Source organism: Microtus ochrogaster, linkage group LG7_11 (assembly GCF_000317375.1).
Source record: "Microtus ochrogaster isolate Prairie Vole_2 linkage group LG7_11, MicOch1.0, whole genome shotgun sequence".
NCBI classification, from domain to species: Eukaryota; Metazoa; Chordata; class Mammalia; order Rodentia; family Cricetidae; genus Microtus; species Microtus ochrogaster.
In genome coordinates this window covers 20,339,705-20,355,473 of record NC_022032.1, presented here as the reverse complement: position 1 = coordinate 20,355,473, position 15,769 = coordinate 20,339,705, and the positions used below count along the sequence as shown (strand labels likewise).

General features: G+C 47.2%; 1 protein-coding gene across 1 annotated transcript in view; it reads right to left on the bottom strand.

Annotated features, from left to right (window-relative positions):
• Window positions 1-15,769, bottom strand: part of Enpp6 (ectonucleotide pyrophosphatase/phosphodiesterase 6) — a 95,212-nt gene that overhangs the window by 4,354 nt on the left and 75,089 nt on the right. Inside the window, exons 6-7 of the mRNA XM_005362587.3 lie at window positions 14,999-15,136; window positions 932-1,055 (exon numbers count right to left, since the gene is read on the bottom strand). Of these exons, the coding sequence (XP_005362644.1) occupies window positions 932-1,055; window positions 14,999-15,136 (262 nt within the window). The remainder of the gene's footprint in view (window positions 1-931; window positions 1,056-14,998; window positions 15,137-15,769) is intronic.

Here is a 15,769-nt window from a genome sequence, read left to right as displayed (position 1 = left end):
GATGAGAAGAGCAGAGCTCACATGACTTTAGTATACAGTTGGAAACGAAAGAGTGGACTTTCTTGAGTAGATACACTTTGATCAGCACACAGAAATGAGCCTTTGGAATACAGACATCAGAGGGAGAATGTTCAATAAAGCAGTGGACAGTAGTGGAAAGGGTGGCTGTGAACTGGCCACCTGATGCCTGCTAGCTGTTGGAGTGACTGCTCCCTTCTTCCTCACCCCTGGATGCCTTTTTTTGAGGCATGGATCTGGCCATATGCTCGTTAGACTACTTGGTAAGTTTTTCCATTGTACAGGTTCATAGTGCCATACCAATCAAGCCAAGTGGCCAAAGAGACTCTCCCCATCTGTCTTTTCTTCCAGTCCCTTGGAATATAATCTGATCAAGGAAAGATCAGCAAATTTACTTCTATATAAATATCTCTTCTTATTCTGGCTCCTTTTCAAAGTCAATGTCAAGGTCATTTCTGAGCCTGCCCTTGAATCCATCCTAGTTTCTAGTTGGACTCTAACTGGACCCCACAGGTAGTGGATATTCTAGACAAAGCAGGGCTATTACTGGGAAGTAATAGCATCAACCTTGAGACTGACAGTTGCCAGCAAATTGGTGTGTTTGATAAGCCTTTCTAGACATCAGATAGCTGTGAAAAAAACCGTCTCAATGAATTAAGTAACAAATGAATCACAGACATGTGGAATACATTTTCGGCACTATACTCAGGATTTAAAATTTACAAGGAAAAGTATTTGGCCACAGTTGCCAAACCAAAGAAGCATCTGAAAGGAAGCCAGCCAAAGATGTTGCATGGAGAGCGGCTGGATCTGCTTAGCTTGGCTCATAAAGAGGGCCCATAAAGGAACCTCTCCAACTTTGTAGGAGTGTGGTTAGTCCCTATTAGAGCTGCTTCCTTGGAATGCTGCCTACCAGGTCCGAAGGCCAGGAAGATGCCTCTCATGTCCATGAGCTCGTTGTCGTATCCATGCCATCCACGTTGCCAGCCTTCCCGCTTGCCACTGCTGTTCACCCAGAACGGAAGCGTCTCTCGATTCTGAAGTCAAGAAAGGCAACGGTATTATATCGCTCCTGGACAATTACAACCAGTTGGGCAAACTGACGCCAGTGTGGAGATTTCCTCCCTAATATCTCTGAGGCCGGGATCATCCAGCTTCAGCTAGACCGCTGCCTACTTCAGGTAGCTCGGATCCTTGGCAGCAGCGTCCTAGATTCCTGACCATCTCTGGTTAAGATGAATCGCATGGTGTAATGAGGTTTGGACCACTAAACACAGCTAGAGACAGAAGGGATGTTAGAAAGTGTCTGCGGTATAAAAGCTGATTTGTTCTTTATCCCAGGTTCCTGTCAGAGAGCTCCTAAGACCCTCGGAATTTCCTGGACGACAGAAGGGACTTTTGTTGTCCTTCATGAGTGCCTTCCTCCCATACTAGAGTCTATGCAAAGATGGCCACTGGACTGGGGGACTAACTAGCCTCAGGAGAGGGTGGTCACCTAAGGAACAAACCTCCTGATTAGAAGGTTTGCGCGTTAGTTCCTGTTCCCCAACCACTGAAGAGAGAGTGAGGTTCCTGGCTTTTGAGTTCCGTGATGTAGCCAATAAAAAAATCTCATTTCCACAAAAATGACGCCCCAGATTTGACCCTGCCAAGCATGGTTCAGACACCTTCCAAGGAATGAAAGTGCTATGCCCCCCACTTCCCACCCATATGTGTCTCCTTGGCTGTAATTACAAGCACAGCACTTCTCTGAGTCCTGGGAAGCCAGAGGGTGAGAACCCTAGCCTAACGAGGTATAGGTGTTGGTCGCCTGGGGACCCAGTCCTTGCACCTGGTAAATGTGTGGAGTCTTGCAGGACTGAACCCTTTATCCTGTGATGTCCGCCGTAACTCCAGGCATTGGTATGGGGCATAAAACTGAATGTTCAGGTACCGAGATATTAAAGGAGTGTTATAAAATATGATGTGTATAGACTCACCTCATTTTGTAGCAAAGCAACCAACGCCCTGCGGGGTCCACTCAGCCCATCCAAGTGCCCCTTCCACAACACACACCATGACATTCTTCTTCCAGCCCTCCCCTCAGGGACAACACTATACTCAGTGCCCCCTGCTCCCTGTTTGTAGCCATTTGCCTCCACAAATCTCCATCAGGGAAAGGGTGTCAGGGCCACCATTTCCGGGTCATTTTAGAGACTGTATTTTCTGGGGTTCCAGAGGCTCAGGTTATGTTGAAAAAGGAGCTTAAAGCTTTTGTGGGTCCCGAAGAGCCCACAGCCTGTCGAACACAACTCTAGCCATTTGTTGTGGACAGACCTTGTGCTTTTGACAATCATATCACCTTCCTGTGAGAATTCATCATGGCAAGTGTTCAAATGCAGGCACAGAACCGAAACAGCACAGAACTGAAACAGCACAATAACCAGCCATTTCTAGGTTGCGTCCCGAAGCTAATGGTATCATGTATGTACTGAGTCAAGCAGCACACCCAGGGCCGATCCTGCTGCTCACAATCATCGTGTATGGAAATCCTATCTTTTATCATTTGTAATTAAAAGCACTAAGGCACACAGAGGTTAAATGAAAGTCTCAGCATCACACAGCTACTAAGAGGTAGTGCCAGGACTGGAGGGCAAGTCTGTCTTCTCAGTCATTATACACATTCTACCATCCCAAAGCCACAGTGCTCCTGGTGAAACTGGACCGTGAAGTGTCTTCTTATGTCTTTACCCACCATGTGGGGTAGAGAGAGGAGAGTCTGGGCTTGGGTTGACTATGGAGTTCAAGTTAGTTTTCTGCTCTCTGATCCCAAGTAAAAGTTCTGTCCCTTCTCTGAACTCCACTTTCCTTGTTAGATGTAGGGATGCTCAACTCTCACCGTGTGGAATTTGGGATTCTAAGATGACTATGAGTTAGGTGCTCAGCAAACGGCTGGTCCGGCCACCAGATGCCACTAGCTATGGGGCGGGGCGCTCTGGTTCTGAGGTTGAAGGTTTCTTCTGCGTATGTAGCCACAGCACATTGCATCCTCATCTATTGTCACCCCGAAAATCGCTCCTGAGCTTTTCTGCTTCTTAAAGGACACTTTATGTTTATTGACTCTCTGTTTCCTGGGCTTTCCATCATGCCTCGACCCTCCTCCTCCAGCTGTGGCTTGTGTTCGTTCCGTGGACATGCTTTTACCGCATCGCCAACTTTTCATGCTGCCTTTCGTGTTTTGTTTGCTAGCCGGCTGTAGTGAGGATCACAACACATTCCAATTTAGCTTCATCAGCTAGCTTAATCTGTTGCTTTTCCCACTTTCTGTCTCCAAGATAGCAAGGCTGGAAGCCCTAAGTGGAACGATTTGATTCTTCAGGTCTTACTTCTGAGGAGTCCTGTAGTATGTCTGTTGCCCACAGCCAAGGAAAAGACAGACAGCCTAACTTAAAAAACTAGACTCTGCAAGGCTACCATTTCTTATTGCACAAATAAATACAACAACAATCTCAGTCCTGATGGTAATTGGGGAATTGTCCAATCACAGATGAATCACTATTGTTTATTAAAGTGACAAGTTGTCTCAGAGAGGAGAAAAAAAACAAAAAATTAGCCGGGCGGTGGTGGCACACGCCTTTAATCCCAGCACTCGGGAGGCAGAGGCAGGCGGATCTTTGTGAGTTCGAGACCAGCCTGGTCTACAAGAGGTAGTTCCAGGACAGGCTCCAAAACCACAGAGAAACCCTGTCTCGAAAAACCAAAAAAAAAAAAATTATTTTTACCCATATAAATAATAATAAAGTAATCATGTAAGGAAGAGCTAATTCTTTTAAAGAACGTGGGTGGACCAGGTGACATGTAAATACACCTTTGATTTAAAAGTGATTTTGGGAATCTTTGTGTTGTGCATGCATCCTCTTCCTGCTGCACACACGGAACTATGCAGTAGGAAGGGTGTATGCCACAGTTCTCTGAGTTCGGAATCCGAAATGGCAGCTTAAGGGGTCTTCTGGCTCCTAATTGAGAAGCTGACCCTATCTGGACCCCTACGGTGGACTGCCACACAGCGCCACCTAGTGACGTGCTGGGGAAGTCAGAGATCTGGCCAAAGGTGGGAAAGGTGTGTGTGTATGACACATGGCTGCAGGAGAGGTGACCACAATGAGGAGGAGGCTGCAGCAAGGAGCCAATCAAGAGGAGCAGATATCCTATAGCTCCTCCTCCATGTCAGAACCTGGGGGACACTGCTGATGCAAGGCCTGACCCTCAGGAGGCTGTCTTGTCCCCTCTTGTGGGGACAAGACTAGATGAAAGTGACAGCCATAGCACACAGTCATAGGGCTTTCTACTCTCGCCTAGGGAAGGGCCAACCCAGCAAGGTCACCAGCTGTCCCAGTTTGCTGCCATGGGGGCTCCAGAGAGTCAAGACTTCAGTTTTAAAACTGGACCAGCCGCAGGCAAACCAGAGCAAGTTGCTGGCTCTGCATTTAACACTGTGTAGAATTCAATGATCTTCACACCATGTGATCTCCCCAGCATTTCTGGCACCTCCCAAGCCCCTGCTGTGCACGTGGGTTGATGCAATGAACAGGAAGGCTCCACTCACCACTCAACAATCTGATCATTCCCAGTGGGAAGGAACTAGAAGCTGACGGCACCATACAAGGGAACCCTAGGAAGAATGGGTAAGGGTTTTGGGTTTGGACTTGGCTTCTTCCCCTGGTGTCTGTGTTCTGCTTCCAGCCTACCGCCACGACACCTATGATGCACCAGACTTTTATTTGGGATGCCAGAGGGAAAATGACAAGATTTGCAGATCAGGACTTTGTTTCAACCATCCTTGGCACTAATAAGGAAAAGTGGCGTTCAAGTCAGAACCTGTAGGTGAGGTTTGCTCAGGCTGTGCTGGGGACTGTTGCTTTAAATCCCACCATGCAGGACTCCTTGGTTTTAGTCTGCAATGAAAGCATGGCTAGAGACCAGGCTGGGAGTGGGGGCGGAGGTGGGAGGAGAGGCGCAAGGATGGGGAAAGGAGGAAGCAGCCTGAGCAGCATGGATTTGTCATTTCCTGTTTGCACACAGGCAGAGCTCTTGTTCTGTTGGGCTCACTTTACTCACCTGCCATTGTGTCTTTGGTGGACATTAGGATGTCTGGTTGTCACCTGTGCACTCCCTTTTCTCCTGACTGACTTCTGAGTCTCAGGGAAGGGTACCTCTGAGGAGGCAGGGAGGCAGAGGGTGAGCAGTTGAGAGGGTAACATCTGGCCTCTGGGTCCCACCCCGAATCACAGACTGACTTCTGATGACTGGGACCGATGCTCCTTCTGGCCAGAGGGCCTGGAGCAGGGCCTCACTGTGTCCTCCTCCTGGTGGATGCTCCTTTGGAGGCCACGGCTGTGGTGGCCAACTTTAGAAGGGAACACTCACTGTCCCTCCTGGTAGCTCAGAAGCCGGGCTGGGCATCGACTACCCTGAGCACGCCCTACATTCCACTCTTGGATGATGTATTCTGTAGGTCCAGGTTCATCAGGGCTTGATCTTCCCCTTTCTGGAGCATAGGACCCCCTGGAAACCATTCATCCAGCATTACCTTAATCGGTAATTCATCATTTACTGAAGACACGCTTTGTTCTTACGACCATCCCAAGGTCAGATCATGTGTTTTCCATGTGGCTCTGGGTACAGCTTGAGAAACCCTTCCCAGAAAGGTCACAAAGCTTCAGGGATGGCATGATCAAGCATAAAACTGGCTTTGACCCAATGGGATATCTGGGCAGCCAGCTTTCTCCAACTGGGCCCCGTTCTCGTTGACTAGTGCCTGAGGAGCCCTGGTTGCTCTGCGTTAACCATCTTCCCTCTCCCACTGTTGCTGCAATTTGGATTCAGATCTGGAAAATCCCCGAAGGCCCATGTGTTAAAGGCTTTCTTTCCAGCCAGTGGTACCATAGGCAAGCGATAGAACCTTTAAGAGGCTCTAGGAGGAGGAAGTTGGATCTTTGGAAGGTTGCCTTTGAAGGTAGTATTTGAACCTTGGCCCCTTCCTTCTCTCTGCTTCACTAGGACCATAAGGCAGATGGTTCTCCCCTGACATGCGCTCCTACTGCGGTATGATGATGCGCTGGCCCCAAACAGGATCAACTGATCATGGAACCGGGAGCCAAAGTCAATCATTTTGTCTTTTCTAACTGATTAACTCGGTTATTCTGCCACAGTAACAGAAAGCAGACTAACAAAACCACGAAGAGTATAAATTTTTTTTCCTCCTCAAGTTATTTAAAAAAAAATATCTCGGTGCTGGACGGGGTAGGAGGATGTTATAGAAATTTAAGCAAAATAAATAAAACGCGAAACTACTTAAGATGCCTTAGAACTCTAATTAAAAAAATCAACGTGCTATCATTTCCCTGCTTCGCGCTTTTCACAGGTACCTTCCTCTTCGGCAAAAAGAGGGCAACAATGTGTCGTCTCAGGATGAGAAGGAGGAGCAACAATGTCCCCGTTGTGGGAGGCACTGCTGGGAAGGCCTGCGAGCTGAGAGCACATGGCGAGTCTCAGATCTGTTTGGAGGTTGAGAAGGAGTTCATTGTCTCCTATCCACCATGTGTTCTGCCGCGGTGTTCTTTCGGCCTCCAACCGAAAGCATTTCTTCCTGAAAAAGGGTGGCTCGGAAGACTCAAGATGCTCCCTATGCTTCCATGGCTAAGAACCTCAGAGAGTTGGAGGATTCACTAAAGATGGCTTACAGAAGCAGGTGATGGTTGCTGGGTCAGAGGAGATTCTGGTGGGGTGGGGGGCGCAGTTGTCTCTGGGTCATCCACGGAGCTCCAGGGACCCAGCGTCTGTGAGTCGTGACTCAAACTGGGGTAGGCTTTCCAGGCATGCAGCTGCCTTGAGTCACCAGGGCTATGTAACAGGTGACCCACGCTGCTGTCAGAACCACCAGTAACCTCGCTGGTTCTTGGAATTATTGATCTGGTCTGTTATCAGTGCCCTGCCTAAGATGAAGAGGCATTTGTGTGCATATGACAAAAGGACACACAGGCCCGTTTGCTTAGCTTGCGTATCACCGCTTTTTAAAAGTGTTGGGCAGGATGCCTTCCCGTTTCAAGACCCTAGGAGCGCCTGGAGAGTAGTGGTCTTAAACTTGCGGTGTGTGTTCACCATACCCAAGAGATATCCTAACAGTTGCTCGGCTTCTGTCTTGACAGGACTTAACTACTCAGCCTTGGTCCCCCAGCCTGAAGAGTTTCCTGCTGCTGCACGCAGGCAGCTTGATCCTTGACATGGAAAATGCCAGACTGCCTAGTGACAGGAATGAAGAGAAGCCGGGGCAGAGTGGAGAGGAACACTAAGTGGTCCAGGGATTTCTCTCTCTCTCTCTCTCTCTCTCTCTCTCTCTCTCTCTCTCTCTCTCTCTCTCTCTCTCTCTCTCTCTCTCTCTCTCTTCTGGGATCACATTTGTTGAATCCTTTTGAGAGGAGGAAGTGGGGATGTCTGTACTCCCAGACAGCTTCCACATGTGACCCCAGTCACTGTGGAGAGCAAGCTGTTTCTAGCATTTCACAGCTGTCTTCCTGAAGCTCCGTTAGTTGGGCCTGGACAATCCACTCTAGCTGCCAGAACCTCTCAGAAATCACGCTTCCCAGATTGTCTTGATTTCCTCAAATATTCTGGAGCTAGGCCTCCCTGCCAGTCAGCCACAGGCTTTAGAACTGAGCCTGACACTGGACTTCAAAGCAAGTCTTTCCTCTGTAGACAGATATTGGCCTCCTGCAGATGTCTGGGCCTGTGCTTGCCCCGCTGGTTTTAACCGACATAGGAATCAGAATGATCAGCACGAAGCACCTTGCTTCACCGTCCTTTTCCAGGCTCTTGCTCCATCTTGTATGTCTTCAGTTCAGTTGACACCTTTCTGGACAGGCCACAGACATTGGCCCTTGAAAGCTGGCTGGGGATTATGTGTTCTGACGTGTCCTGCTCAAGCTGGGGCTCACTAAAGCTAGCATCGCCGCTCATAGTTTTAATCACCTTTCTCGGCTGAACTCTTTTCTACAGCTGTGAGGAATTAGCTGAATTCTAGACTTAGCTTTCCTTTCCTTGGTAATTGTTTGCCAACCAAGACATGAATAGTCTTGGAGTAAACAATGCAACAGTCTAGGTATTTATGAATCTGTCCAAGCCACCCATATATATACCGTGACTCTACTACACCATAGTACATACCCTTCCTGGGTGGGGGCCAAGCTCAAAAGACCTTGTTAAAGACCCATTCTCTAGAAACCTCTACTCTAGACCAGAGAGTCCAGACGCAGGCAAATTTGTGCCCAGCAGAATGATTTGAGGTCTTAGGAAAGGCCCAAATGAGGATAATTAGGATCAAGTAAGTGTATCAAGGGAGAGAGGGGTCATCACTGGCCTTTGAAGGACAGGAAGGACGTTGGAAGAGTTAGGACAACCCAGAGATCCTGTTCACTGCTCATGGGCGCTGATTGAAGGTCCCGGGAATGGCTTAATTCAAGATAGTCATTGAGGTTATCACTGTTGTTGACCAAAACTTTTATAATAAAAAGTCCTTGCTATATTTACAATGTGAAAAAATATTAACTGGCTTAATGTCCCGGGATGTTACTGCAACCTTTTCTGTGCGTAGCTGGAGGCTCACTTAGCTCCTTCAAGACCCTGGTGCGTCAAAGAAAGATTATGATCACGGTTTTTTTTCTCCACACTTGGTATTGCTACTTCAAGGTCTATGAGATGAGCTCATCATTTCCGCATCTGCAAGAAAATGAACGGAGCTGGAAATCACGTTTAGTGAAATAAGCCAGGAGCAGAAAGGCAAGCAGATAGTGTTTTCTCTCATGGGCGGAGCCTAGATTCCTTAGAACGTGGGAACACATCTGTCATGGCACGCGGGTTGACCCCGATGACAAGCATGCTGAAATGATCTTTGGTTCCTTCTCTAGACCGCATCAGGCAGCTGGGGACTCCCGGGAGCGCCTCGGTGGAATTAGCACGTTATACAGTTCATGGCCTGAGAAGGCACTAAGTAAATATTTGTGGAGTTTGATAGGCTGAGATTATTCAGATCCAGGGGCTTCATGGTTAAGAGTGCAAGAACGAACATGGGTTTGGTGGAAACGGCTCTGGGTTATTTCCTGTGTCGTTCTAACTGTGCCACGTCAGGGATATTTGGTAGTACTGGATGTATCTATTTCAAGGCCCTGGAATGGCATCGGACATTGTGACACCCCAGTCTGTCTCCTCTGTTGAAGGAGGAGGTGGCAATATGGCTGCCCGAGGATCCCAGAAGACCATGCGTGAAGGCCAAATTGCTCAGGGCTCTGATGCTCTGCGGGAGAGTGTGACCTCATCCCCTAAGAGAAAGAAATAACACCCACGAATTTTTTTTTTCTAGAGAAACTGGACAGCTCTTAGGGAGAGAGAGGGGATGAGACATGAGTCAAGAACCCTACTTCCTGTCCTGAGGAACCGACACTGGCTGGGAGGACCATGGGCCTTGACCTTATTGGTGACTCATTTTCCTCTGTCTCTTTAGTCCTTTGGAAACATGAACACCTTCAGATTTCCGCTGGCTGAGGAAGGGAGGTCAGACGAAGGGCAGATGTTGGGAACGAGCTTGTGTTGTAAACCATATGGAGCGGAAGTGACCTAAGAAGTCATCGAGCACCTGGGTCGCTCTGGATCTTGGTCCAATTCCTGTGACAAATTGAGTCTGTATCTCTGTCTTTTCAGTGACAGCTCTCCAGACGATGGTGAGAAGGAATGAACTCACTCTCTGCTGTTCTCTTCTTTCTGTGAGAGCTTTAGTGAGAGGCGGGGCTTCCAGGGCAGGGCGGGGCTTCCAGGGCAGCGGCATGTCCAGCAACAAAGCCAGATCCTTTGTGGTTGTGGGGTAGTGTCTGTGGGAACCGTGGCACGAGGAAGCGCTGGGGTTCTCTTTTATCAGCTGCTAGTGAGCATCAAGTTGTCCTCACTCAGATGCTCTTCTAATCACGCCAAAACCAGAACACGGATTACCTTGCCGTCAGAGTGAAACCTGGTGAGACTGCGCTCAGGGCTGAGCTTTTGTCGTCTGCCGATATGGAGTGTAAACCCGTCTGTAAGGCCACAGCACACATCTTGGACAGCTGTGCAGGTTACAGGGCCAAACACGACATCTTTTTCTTCTGACGTGGAGAGAAATTTGCAAATGGACATGTGAGTGGTGAGTAGTTCTGGTCCTGAGTGGACGCGGTGATGACGAATGCAGTTTTCAGGGGACTGGAGGCAAGGGAGGGTAATAGGCAGTCCAGGGTTGCAGAGGAAAGGCCACAGAGGTTCGAAAGACGCCTGTTTTCAGGACTTTGCAGAGAACGACTCCTCGGCGTTAGAGTAGAATCAGCACTTGAGATTTTTTTCATATGATATCCAGAAAATAAAAAGGTGTACGCCCCAGAATAGGAGTAGTGCTCAGATCAAAACGTGAGTGAAGGAGATACCCCAGTTCCTCTCAGGATAGACAGTGACGACTTCCTAGAGAAACACGCGCTCATGTATGATAGACACCATAGACAGTACGAGTAAGATGGATTGTGCTGAGCAGCCCTGAGATAAACCCGTGTTCTACTGTCTGTCCCCGTGTGTCACTCCAGGGCCAACAGTACCCACAATCCAAACTGAGGATAGCCAATTAGTTCAAGACTTTTCTTAGTTGTTATTACTGACCAGTGCTCATTTTTGCCCGGATATATTTATTGTTTGATAAAAAGGTTAAATAGTTTTAAGTACACATCATACAAACATTGGGAAAGCAGTCGTTCAAAATGCACGGTGCAGGCGTGACCAACAAGAACTGGTGAGCACATTTCCCTGTTCCGTGCAGAGCGACCTCTCTTTAACGCCACAGGTCTCCTTAACAATTACAGCTTCTCTTGGTTGTAGCACGAAACTTTCCAGTGCTCTCCTTTCCCTCCAAACTGTACATTTTGTATTTCTTTCTGCACTTTGCTTTTTGTCATTACAGACTTATATAAATATCAGAAACAATGAAGAGAGAGAGAGAGAGAGAGAGAGAGAGAGAGAGAGAGAGAGAGAGAGAGAGAGAGAGAGAGAACTAGTGTGCAGTTCCATAATAGTTAGGTCAACATGGCAGGTCAACACACATCTTTCAGATGCTAATCTTATATTTTCATGTCCGATTTATCTTACTCTTATTTCTGTCTTTACTTATTCTAGAGGTTTTATTTATTTTGTCCTTTGACAATTGTGTTATGTACACATGCATTCTGGTTACTCTTGCCCCCACCATCTCATCTCTTATCTCCTACCCATCCTGATTTCTTTTAATTTCTTTCTTTCTTTCTTCTTCTTCTTCTTCTTTAAAATAACTTTTTGTTTTACTTATTTATTTATTTTTGGTTATCCAAGGACAGGGTTTCTCTGTGTGACAGCCCTGGCTGTCCTGGAACTCACTCTGTAAACCAGGCTGGCCTCGAACTAACAGAGATCCTTCTGCCTCTGCCTCCCAAGTCCTGGCATTAAAAGGCGTGCGCCACCACTCTTGTTTTACGTATCTGTAATACCTCAAGCCCCCCTCTTGAAGTAGTTCTTCTTTCTTTCTCCCTTCCTCCTTTCCTTTCTTCCTCCCCCACCTTTCTTTTTTTTTTTTTTCCAGACAGGGTCTCATGTATCTGGAGCTTCCTGTATGGTTAAGGATGACCTTAAACTTCTGATCTCCCTTGCTTCCACCTCTGTGTGCTGGGATTACTGGTATGTGCCCAAACGGCCAGTTTATGTGGTCCCTGGGATGGACCCCAGGACTTGCATGATAGAGCAAGCAGTCTATAAGCTGAGCTACATCCCCACCCCTAATTATATATTTTTAAAACTGTTCTTGTAGTTGTCCATGGTCTGGTTTCTTTTTTATGGGGTTTTCTTTGTTCTTAAGCCCACATCATGAAATACTTGGGCATCTTTGCTAACTGGTGACTCTTAGTTTTTAATAACTTAAATTAATGTGTGTGATACATACAAAAGTAATATACAATATAATCTATATAACCACATAACAGAAGATACTAATTTCCAGTTTCGTTCAGGGAAGCATGACTCAGGTTCCCTTAGGATGTGGGGGGAGATGGGTGGGCCCAAAGCCAGGGACAGGAGGAAGCTTTGGCAGGTAGTCGCAGGCTTCCTAGAGTGGATTGTCGGTCTCCTGGGAAATGAAGCCATGCCCCAGGCTCTCTTCCTGCTGTTTCGTTTTGAGGCCCCCGTCTCTTAACCCCAGTTTCTGCATCTCTTCAGTCCTGTGACTGTGGTTCTTTACCTGGCAGTGCAGCACACCCCAGTGGCAAATCTCACCCCGGGCAGGGATTTTTTAGTCACATCAACCAGTTAGTCGGTCGATGAGATCAAAGAGGAAGTTGCTAATGGTTTCTAGACAGGGGCAGAAACTTCACTATGAGAGCTTCTCGGGTATATGGGTTTCTTTTAAGACCTCGTCTTCATAATTACACACCTTTCCTTACAGAGCCCTCCCCACCTGCATTCCCTAATCTTCAGGGTCCCGCATACTGGCTTCCACCCGTGGTTCTGAAATACAGACACCTATCCCATAATGGTAGGTGATACGTAATGAAAAGTCACCCCATTTCTTTCCTGCTTTGGGGTGTTTCGAGTGGATACGCAAGTTGGAGCTGCAGCAACTCTTTTGTGATCTTGAGAAGAAAAGCAGAATTCTGTAGAGCTAAAACAGGAACTTGATTTTACCATTTCTGGATTAAGCGACCATAGAGCCCATTGTCTCCAGATGCTCACTTAAACGAGATGGCCAATCATTATCGAATCCATTGTCCATGTGGTCTGTGACCCAGACTTGGTGGCACAAGCCTTAATCTCAGCACTCGGGAGGCTGAGGCAAGAGGATAGTGAATTTGAGTCCAGTCTTGGCTATATGGTAAACTCCCATAGTAAAGCTATATGGGGGAACATAGCAATACTTTGTTTCAAGAAGCCAAAAATAGTAAGGCAGATAGCTCATGGCTTATAACCCAGCACTTTTTAACCAGCACCCTCAGGTCCCCCAGCATTGTTTTCATCCTTCAAGAAGACAGACATCTTTTTCCTGAATGTACAACACCCGGATACCATATTTTCTTTATGGGAAGAACCCTCTGCCAAAATGAAAGAAATCTCCTTCCACCGTCAGAGGATTGCCATTCCCAGCTGGAATGACTTCATAAGGCTTGTCCACCCCTGAGGGGACTCAAGGCATTTCCCACTGGAATTGTGATGGCATCCCACTGGGTGTCCACCTCCTCCTCTGGCTTTGTCATCTCCCTACTTGTTTCTACCAAATCGCTAAACCACCCCGTAGCCCGAGGATCTCCCCACCTCCCTTGCTGTAACCCCTCAGCCTGTCAGCACGTGAACTAAAGAGGTCTCGGGTGTCCAGGGTCACGCTCACACACTGATGGTGGCCCCCTACGGATTAATCCTCACGATGGGCTGGACCTCCAGAACTTCAGAACGACTTCACCAGAATCTTATAAAGATGAAGATGTTTTGAAACAAGAGTAAACAAACTAAAAAGTAGGTTCTTTGCTGTGACTTGGGAGGTCTTTCTTGATGTCCGTGGGCCTCTAACCTGGTGACCCGTGTGCTCCACTAAGCCTGAGAAACAATTGTGTTTGTGTATCACAGACCCCACATGTGGCATGAATCAAACTGATTGTATTCTTATTATCATTTTGTATTGCTTTCGTGTGTGACAGAGAGGGGCCGGGAGAGAGAGGAGAAAATGATAATGACACACGCCCAAAGCATAGCTTAAAATATTCTCTCTCAGCCCATGTGAACTCCGGACATTTGTTGACCTAAACAGTCACATTTTCTTTTCTGGAAGTGGCAGTGTTAGAAGAAGTCTCTTGAACCCTTTTTGTCTCTAGATATCTTTTAAAAGTTGGAGCTCAGGTTGGCCTGGAACTTACAATCCTCCTTTCTCTGCTTCCGTCCTAGAAACCCCGTAAACAGCATGACACCAGAAGCCAGATTCAGTCTCAGAAGAGCCTAACTGGCCTCTGCCTTCCGCTGCCAGTGGTTTCAACCAGATCTGCCTGGCTTTCAGTTCATGGTGACCAAACGTTTCTCTCTGTGAATGCCCAGGAATGACCCAGTATTGCTCAAAAACTGAAGTTGGTGTCACAGAGTCCTGTGATTTCATGCCCTGCTGGTTGGTCGCACACTCTCTTGGCCCAATGCCTGATTCCGCGGGTGAGGAACCTATGACCTCTAGTCTATTGTTTTCTGTTCTTGAGTCCTAGTTAACACTGGCTTCAGCTTTCTATTCCTTTTACCCTGCAGCCTGTTTTAAGCACAACCCACTTTCAAACTCACATCTGAAGCACTGCTCTTGTCTAGACGGGACTGTACTCTCAGGATGATCACAGGTTTCTCTGGAAGGTAGGATATTCATAGATCATGCATTCCCCTCAGCCTAGAGCCCAGAAGGACAAGGAGGAGGAAATCAGGCAGGCCTGAGGCAAATTAGGGCTCAGAGAAAAAGTGAAAGACAATCTCGGCTGTAAAAACCAGCTGGTAACTTGGGGGCCTGGGTTCATGCAGCTCTACTTTCTAGACATTTCTCTCCTGGTAGAAGCAACAGAGGGCTCTCCTAGCTTTCTGTTGCCCTGGAGCAATGGCTTCGGATCACAGTAATATTTCTGCTTTAAGCTACACAGGTTGTATAGAAGCTTGAGTAATTTAGTTAAGGCCAATTTATTACAACACAGGGGATCTGGAGCCATGAAGTCTCAATCTCGACTGTCGGTTTGTGCCTGAAGCTTGTGTTCACCTAGACGGCCGGTCCAGCCTTTTGATTTTCTAAACAAGGAAGCGGTGCAGCAAAGGACTCCGAGAGAACAGAGCTCAATAATTGCTACTTACCCATGGGCTGTGGATAGAGTTTGAACAATGAGAGGAATGCCATAGATTTTATAATTACCTCCGTTATGAACCACCCTTCATCAGCCACCAAAGTCAAAGGAGAGACGAATTTCCCTTTCTTATAATAGAACCTGCTGGGTATTGCTTCTTTCTCATACACGGTCATGTGTTCCACTGTACTGAGTTTGTGGTATATCTGCAAAGAAAACCAAAAATGAGCTGTTTGAACACTCATGCTAGATCTGTGAGATAGATTATAAACACACATGTGCGTGCACACACAACACACACGCACACAGAGTTTAGCTACATAAAATAAATACTTTTTTTTTCTTGTGATAGGATTTCTATGTAGCCCTAGCTGGTCTGGAACTCACAATATAGACCAGGCTGGCCTTGAGCTTACAGAGCTCAGCATGTCTCTGCCTCCCCAGTGCTGAGATTAACGGTGTGTGCTATGAGAGACTTTTGTATAGCTTGCAAATCAAGCTGGCTTTATCCAGGAAGTCTAACGATCCATATGCTCTCTGACATAAGAGATGGACCCCCTAGGGACTGTAATGAAAAGCTCTCATGTATGCGAACCTGTAGATGTATGCGCAGAATAGCCCAGGCACACAGCAGAAGCAGAAGAGCAAAGAGATAATGGGGAGAGATAAAGACATACCGGTGTAGTTTCAGGGCAAGACATGACAAAGTATAGTAAAGACAGACATGGCATCCTCAAAGACACTTGGAAGACGCGAGACCTCAGCCGGAGCAAAAATAATGTGCCATTGTAGAAAACACCACAGAGATTCTTTTTTTTTTTTTTTTTTTTTTTTTTTTT